Source organism: Pseudophryne corroboree, chromosome 5, assembly GCF_028390025.1.
Source record: "Pseudophryne corroboree isolate aPseCor3 chromosome 5, aPseCor3.hap2, whole genome shotgun sequence".
NCBI lineage: Eukaryota > Metazoa > Chordata > Amphibia > Anura > Myobatrachidae > Pseudophryne > Pseudophryne corroboree.
Genome location: NC_086448.1, coordinates 25,127,228 through 25,134,440, shown reverse-complemented (window position 1 = coordinate 25,134,440; position 7,213 = coordinate 25,127,228). Strand labels below are relative to the sequence as shown.

Here is a 7,213-nt window from a genome sequence, read left to right as displayed (position 1 = left end):
ATAATTTGGGTATCTGGCACTGCTGGATGGCATAATTTCTGTATTTGGCACTGCTGGATGGCATCATTTCTGTATTTGGCACTGCTGGGTGGCATAATTTATGTATTTGGCACTGCTGGGTGGCATAATTTGGGTATCTGCCACTGCTGGGTGGCATAATTTGGGTATCTGGCACTGCTGGGTGGCATAATTTATGTATTTGGCACTGCTGGGTGCCATAATTTCTATATTTGGCACTGCTGGGTGGCATATTTTGGGTATCTGGCACTGCTGGGTGGCATAATTTCTGTATTTGGCACTGCTGGGTGGCATAATTTATGTATTTGGCACTGCTGGGTGGCATAATTTGGGTATCTGGCACTGCTGGGTGGCATATTTTATGTATTTGGCACTGCTGGGTGGCATAATTTCTGTGTTTGGCACTGCTGGATGGCATAATTTGGGTATCTGGCACTGCTGGGTGGCATAATTTCTGTATTTGGCACTGCTGGATGGCATAATTTGGGTATCTGGCACTGCTGGATGGCATAATTTCTGTATTTGGCACTGCTGGGTGCCATAATTTCTATATTTGGCACTGCTGGGTGGCATAATTTGGGTATCTGCCACTGCTGGGTGGCATAATTTGGGTATCTGGCACTGCTGGGTGGCATATTTTATGTATTTGGCACTGCTGGGTGGCATAATTTCTGTGTTTGGCACTGCTGGATGGCATAATTTGGGTATCTGGCACTGCTGGGTGGCATATTTTGGGTATCTGGCACTGCTGGGTGGCATAATTTCTGTATTTGGCACTGCTGGGTGGCATAATTTATGTATTTGGCACTGCTGGGTGGCATAATTTGGGTATCTGGCACTGCTGGGTGGCATATTTTATGTATTTGGCACTGCTGGGTGGCATAATTTCTGTGTTTGGCACTGCTGGATGGCATAATTTGGGTATCTGGCACTGCTGGGTGGCATATTTTGGGTATCTGGCACTGCTGGGTGGCATAATTTCTGTATTTGGCACTGCTGGGTGGCATAATTTATGTATTTGGCACTGCTGGGTGGCATAATTTGGGTATCTGGCACTGCTGGGTGGCATATTTTATGTATTTGGCACTGCTGGGTGGCATAATTTCTGTGTTTGGCACTGCTGGATGGCATAATTTGGGTATCTGGCACTGCTGGGTGGCATAATTTCTGTATTTGGCACTGCTGGATGGCATAATTTGGGTATCTGGCACTGCTGGATGGCATAATTTCTGTATTTGGCACTGCTGGATGGCATAATTTGGGTATCTGGCACTGTTGGATGGCATAATTTCTGTATTTGGCACTGCTGGGTGCCATAATTTCTATATTTGGCACTGCTGGGTGGCATATTTTGGGTATCTGGCACTGCTGGGTGGCATAATTTCTGTATTTGGCACTGCTGGGGTTCATTACTTGTGTATATTTGTAACAGCTGGTTGGCAAAATTTGGGTATGTTGCACTGCTAGTATACTAATTATTATTATTATTATTATTATTATTATTATTATTATTAATATTAGTATGAATTTTTTTTTTTTTTAAGTTTTTTTTTCAGAGATGTCCGAGGAAGAAGCAAGGAGGCTTTCTCTATCCGCACAGGAAGAAGAATCCTCGGAAAGACAGCAACAAACATCACCAACCGACCATGGCAGAGTTTCGCATGAAGAAGCGGACTCGGGAGAAGAATCCAGCAGCAGGGCACCCAACTTCACAGATGAAGAAACGGACACCCTAATCAATCAAGTTGTTCATCACTCCTTTCAACTTTTCGGATCGCCGGCAAGAAATGTTCATCACCGATTCAAGGGAACGACGTGGAATGAAATCTCTGAATCAGTTTCTTTGGGAGGTGGGTTCAAGCGAAGCAACGAAAGTTGCAAGAAAAGGTTACGCGACTGTAGAAGATCCGTCAATCTCAAGATCCAAAAAGGGCAAAAATTACACAAGGATTGGGAAAAGAAGATGGAGAACTACTTCGTACTTGTGCAGGAAGAAATGGCAGGAACCAGTGCAGAAGGTATTATTTTTAAAAATTCTATAAAATTAATTTTTTAATATTCTTTTTAAAAAACTAATTATTTCAACAAAAATTTAAATTTCGTATTTCTTTCAAAAGGAGCCACAAAATATTCTACGCCAACAAAACATAGCACGCCACAAACGGAAACAACGCCAAAGAAGAAAACAAAATCGCAGAAAGGTTAGGGACATATCGTATTTTTATATATATATATATATATATATATATATATATATATATATATATTCAAAAAATATTTTGTATGGAAACAAAACTAATAACTACAGTATGTTCTTTATATAAATATTACAGATTCCACAGTTAAGGCAAAGAGAAGAGTTTCTTTTGGATATCCGACAACTGGAGGAGGTGCTGAGGATACCGGTAAGGCATAGTTTTTGTACATGAAATTATAAATTTTGGTACATGTATATCTATCAATGGGTATATACCTCTAGCTTGCACTGTTTGCGTATCTTTAGCTGTCTGTATTTCTGGCACTGCATATTTTTGGGTTATAATTATTGTATATATCTATATTGACATTTTAGAAACCCAGATACAGCATACAATATTGCCGATTGATTCAACACTGCAAGCAGCGACACTTCAAGCAGAATCAGCCCAGATGCACCCACCCACGGTGCAGGAAGAAACATCATCCCAACAGCCACTTCCAGAAGAAAATTCATCACAGGGGCACCCACAGACACTGCCAGAAGAGTCCTTTTCACAGAGCTACCCTGCAATTGGAGACCATAATCTTGTTGAAAGAACAGAGCAAATTCCGGACATGGAAACTTCAGGCAGTGTACCAGAAGTCCTTGAATCAAAAACACCGGAAACTACGCCAGGAGGTAGCAATTTTATATTTATTTACAATTTAGGAGTGTTTAATTGTGTTCAACTGTAATTTGTTAAACTAAATTATTTACTTGTATTACAGAGTCATCACTCAATCTAATACTGGAAGCTTTAAAGAACATGGACCAATGTAGAGCTGAAGAAAGCCAAAGGATTAATAATCGTTTGGACAACATGGAACAGAACATCGACCATATCAAGACAGCTGTTGTTCAACAAAATGACGCAATGATATCGCTGGCCCGATACTACGATCAACTTGTGTCAGCACATATGTCGGTGGTTGGACATTGCAAGAGCATGGAGCAGAAGATTGAACAGATCAGCACCCAACAAAATGAACAGCGGGATGGAGAATCCCATCAGGAACAACTCTGTCGACAACACAATGATTCTCTGGAACATATTTCATTGCAATGCCAACAGATTGGAACAGGCCTTCAAAGCATGCTACTGTGGCAACAACAGTGCAACCTAAACACAAGCATGATTTCAACAAGCCTGCAGCTGATGACAGACGAAGGAAGAAGATTGCACAGCGCACAACCACAGCAGGCAGAACGAAGTTCGGAAGTCACAACACCATCAAACAGAACATCAATTGATCAAGAAATGTATGCTCAAGAAGAGAGAGGAGATCTGGCTTATCAAAGAGCATTGTCAGTTTTGAGACTGCAGCGTCAAAGGTCAGAAGAATTGGAGCAGTCCATAATACAGCAAGAGATGTGGAACAGAGCACAGCAGGAGATGTTGGAACAAGCACAGACAGTTATGTGGAACAGAGCACAGGAGGAGCATGCCCGAGCCCAGGAGGAACATGCCCGAGCCCAGGAGGAACATGCCCGAGCCCAGGAGGAGCATGCCCGAGCCCAGGATGAGCATGCCACAGCACCGGAGGAGCATGCCACAGCCCCGGAGGAGCCGTCAGGATCCCAGGAGGAGCCGTCCACAACAGCAAACTAGCCGGACACAGGGACCAGTCCGCTAATCAAGCACAGAGGCTGGCATAGAGCTTGGCGGAGGACTTGCCAAGGGTAAGTCATCTAGCTTTTTCCTCTTTCTTTTCCCCAACAAGCTAGGTATTTGTCCGTAGCGGTGTGCTAAGTTAGGGAAAGGAGATCAGCAATGGTGTCAGGGACAGTTAGTGACAAGCAAAGGTATTTTTTTTTATAAACTGACTGTGTCTTTTTTTCTTTACAGCATACCGACAACTGGCAAGACCTAATCGGAGAAGGGTCCAGTCCGCTAATCAAGCACAGAGGCTGGCATAGAGCTTGGCGGAGGACTTGCCAAGGGTAAGTCATCTAGCTTTTTCCTCTTTCTTTTCCCCAACAAGCTAGGTATTTGTCCGTAGCGGTGTGCTAAGTTAGGGAAAGGAGATCAGCAATGGTGTCAGGGACAGTTAGTGACAAGCAAAGGTAGTTTTTTTTATAAACTGACTGTGTCTTTTTTTCTTTACAGCATACCGACAACTGGCAAGACCTAATCGGAGAAGGGTCCAGTCCGCTAATCAAGCACAGAGGCTGGCATAGAGCTTGGCGGAGGACTTGCCAAGGGTAAGTCATCTAGCTTTTTCCTCTTTCTTTTCCCCAACAAGCTAGGTATTTGTCCGTAGCGGTGTGCTAAGTTAGGGAAAGGAGATCAGCAATGGTGTCAGGGACAGTTAGTGACAAGCAAAGGTAGTTTTTTTTATAAACTGACTGTGTCTTTTTTTCTTTACAGCATACCGACAACTGGCAAGACCTAATCGGAGAAGGGTCCAGTCCGCTAATCAAGCACAGAGGCTGGCATAGAGCTTGGCGGAGGACTTGCCAAGGGTAAGTCATCTAGCTTTTTCCTCTTTCTTTTCCCCAACAAGCTAGGTATTTGTCCGTAGCGGTGTGCTAAGTTAGGGAAAGGAGATCAGCAATGGTGTCAGGGACAGTTAGTGACAAGCAAAGGTAGTTTTTTTTATAAACTGACTGTGTCTTTTTTTCTTTACAGCATACCGACAACTGGCAAGACCTAATCGGAGAAGGGTCCAGTCCGCTAATCAAGCACAGAGGCTGGCATAGAGCTTGGCGGAGGACTTGCCAAGGGTAAGTCATCTAGCTTTTTCCTCTTTCTTTTCCCCAACAAGCTAGGTATTTGTCCGTAGCGGTGTGCTAAGTTAGGGAAAGGAGATCAGCAATGGTGTCAGGGACAGTTACTGACAAGCAAAGGTAGTTTTTTTTATAAACTGACTGTGTCTTTTTTTCTTTACAGCATACCGACAACTGGCAAGACCTAATCGGAGAAGGGTCCAGTCCGAGAAGACAACAGAATAATGATGCAGGCATAGAGCTACCAAGGTATGCTGCATCGTATAAGTCTGATTTTTCTTAAGTCACAGAAGATAATGGATACACATTAGTTTTACGGGGTATGGACCAGTTCTATATTTGCCTTGTGCACTTTAGTAAATAGTGTATGGTGGATGCCTGTTGTATTCCCATACTAACAGACGCAATTTTATTTATTTGACCGTAGGAGCCGGGCACACTTGTGCAAGATTGTTAATTATCGGCTTTTGTTTTTCACATTTATCATGCAGGACTGGTTGACACAAGCCTGCATGCTTAGTGGGACTTAGGGTTGTGTGGAACAGGCCAACCTCATATGGGCTTACTGGTACTGTTCCACGCTGATAGGTGACTGATCTCGCAAGCGCAATGTTATTTTGGCAGATTACACTAACAGGCATCACAGGGAAGCGCATCTCCTGAACTAAGTCTGGCTCCACAGCGGTACCAATCCTTCTTAGTAAGGGGGGGGGGAGCATTGTAGAATAGAAATAAAAATATAATTAACTTGATTTAGCAACCCAGCTGATTTGTAATTTTTAAAAAGTTGGTGTTGCGGTATCCATGTTCTGTGGTTCCATGTTGGCTCTGTGATAAATTGTGTTTTTCAATTTTCATGTGTGTGCGTGTGTCCCTTCACATTACAATGTCATGTTCATGTGTTTGATGCACAGCAGAGTGTCTATATTCCTCGGGTTAATATAGTAAATGTAACAAAACTATTAGACATTCTCAGGCGAGAGGGACTAATCAAAAAGATGCCATTAAAGGGATCATATCAAATATTTATATCAAATTTTAGCATACTGAGAAAGAGATGAAAAAGTTAACTCAGTCTATGGGTGACATGATGAATAGAGATTAAGTGACAATACCAGAGCCAGAGTCACAGACCCTTACCATTAGTCCAACAATGCGTACTGTGGCATATATGATGCAAGCTGACAATGATGATGAAGTGTCTTACGCAGAGTATGGTGATGTTTTTGGTCTGGGTCTGTATCTTTATTACAAGGGCTAAAATCTGTGATCTAAACCATAAGCCACATTATACAAATTACTGAGAAAATACGGAGGACATGGAGTCTTATTTCAATTTAATAAAAAAAATCATGTTTACTATTACAGCATCAAAATGGTCAAATGCTGTATTTGCAGAAAACTAAGTTGTGAAAAGTTGAGGTATGAGGGGACATGGTTATACATTAATATGGCTGTATTGAAAAATAACTCTAAATTTACTATTTTAATCTCCTTTTGCAGAACATCCATGATGGAAGAACCGAAGAATTTGGAACTAAATGATCATTGCGGCACAGAAGCCTTCTACAGTCAAAACCAAAAACATCAACCCTAAAGTCATTGTTCCAGGCATCAAATAAAGAAGCTGAAAAATGGGGGCATAGCTAAACTAGGACTTCAAAAACTGTAATCCAATGCTCGCATGATCACCAGCATTGATTGTTGGAACTGTTTTAAAAAAAATTGAGAATATTAACCACAAAAATCCATTATGTATGCAGCAGTGAGGCTATATGAACACGCTAGATGCTCATAGCATGCAGATGCACTCTGTTAGTGGCTCATTCGGTTACCTGTATTCCTCAGGATTCAAAATAAAGTACTTTATCTTGCATCCTAGAGGAAACTGGGGTAAACATTAGTACCATGGACAATAGACAGGTCCACTAGGAGCCATGTGCTTTTTAGTAGTGTTGACTAGCTAATCCCTCTATGTCGCTCCTAGTAGACTGTTTAGAAAATCTGCCTGGAGGAGAAATTCACAAGTGTGAGAGCTCCTGAGGATTTTAGCAGATTTTTATTAGTTTAAGGTTAGTATTTGACCGGAGAATGGGTTGGACCAGTATGCCTGCTTCGTTGGACTTGACACAAGGAGCACATGATGGAGTTATTCACAAGAACAAACAACACCCCTAACAGAGCATGAAGATATGAAGAGTGGTGAGTACAGTTCCGGCGTAACAATTA

General features: G+C 42.1%; 1 protein-coding gene across 1 annotated transcript; it reads left to right on the top strand.

Annotated features, from left to right (window-relative positions):
• Positions 1-1,566: 1,566 nt before the first annotated feature.
• On the top strand, positions 1,567-3,917 carry LOC134928750 (uncharacterized). The gene is made up of 5 exons (XM_063924761.1): positions 1,567-2,036; positions 2,136-2,219; positions 2,352-2,423; positions 2,591-2,896; positions 2,986-3,917. Exons 1-5 carry the CDS (start codon positions 1,577-1,579, stop codon positions 3,864-3,866), a joined length of 1,803 nt encoding a protein of 600 aa, XP_063780831.1. The 5' UTR covers positions 1,567-1,576; the 3' UTR covers positions 3,867-3,917.
• Positions 3,918-7,213: the final 3,296 nt, after the last annotated feature.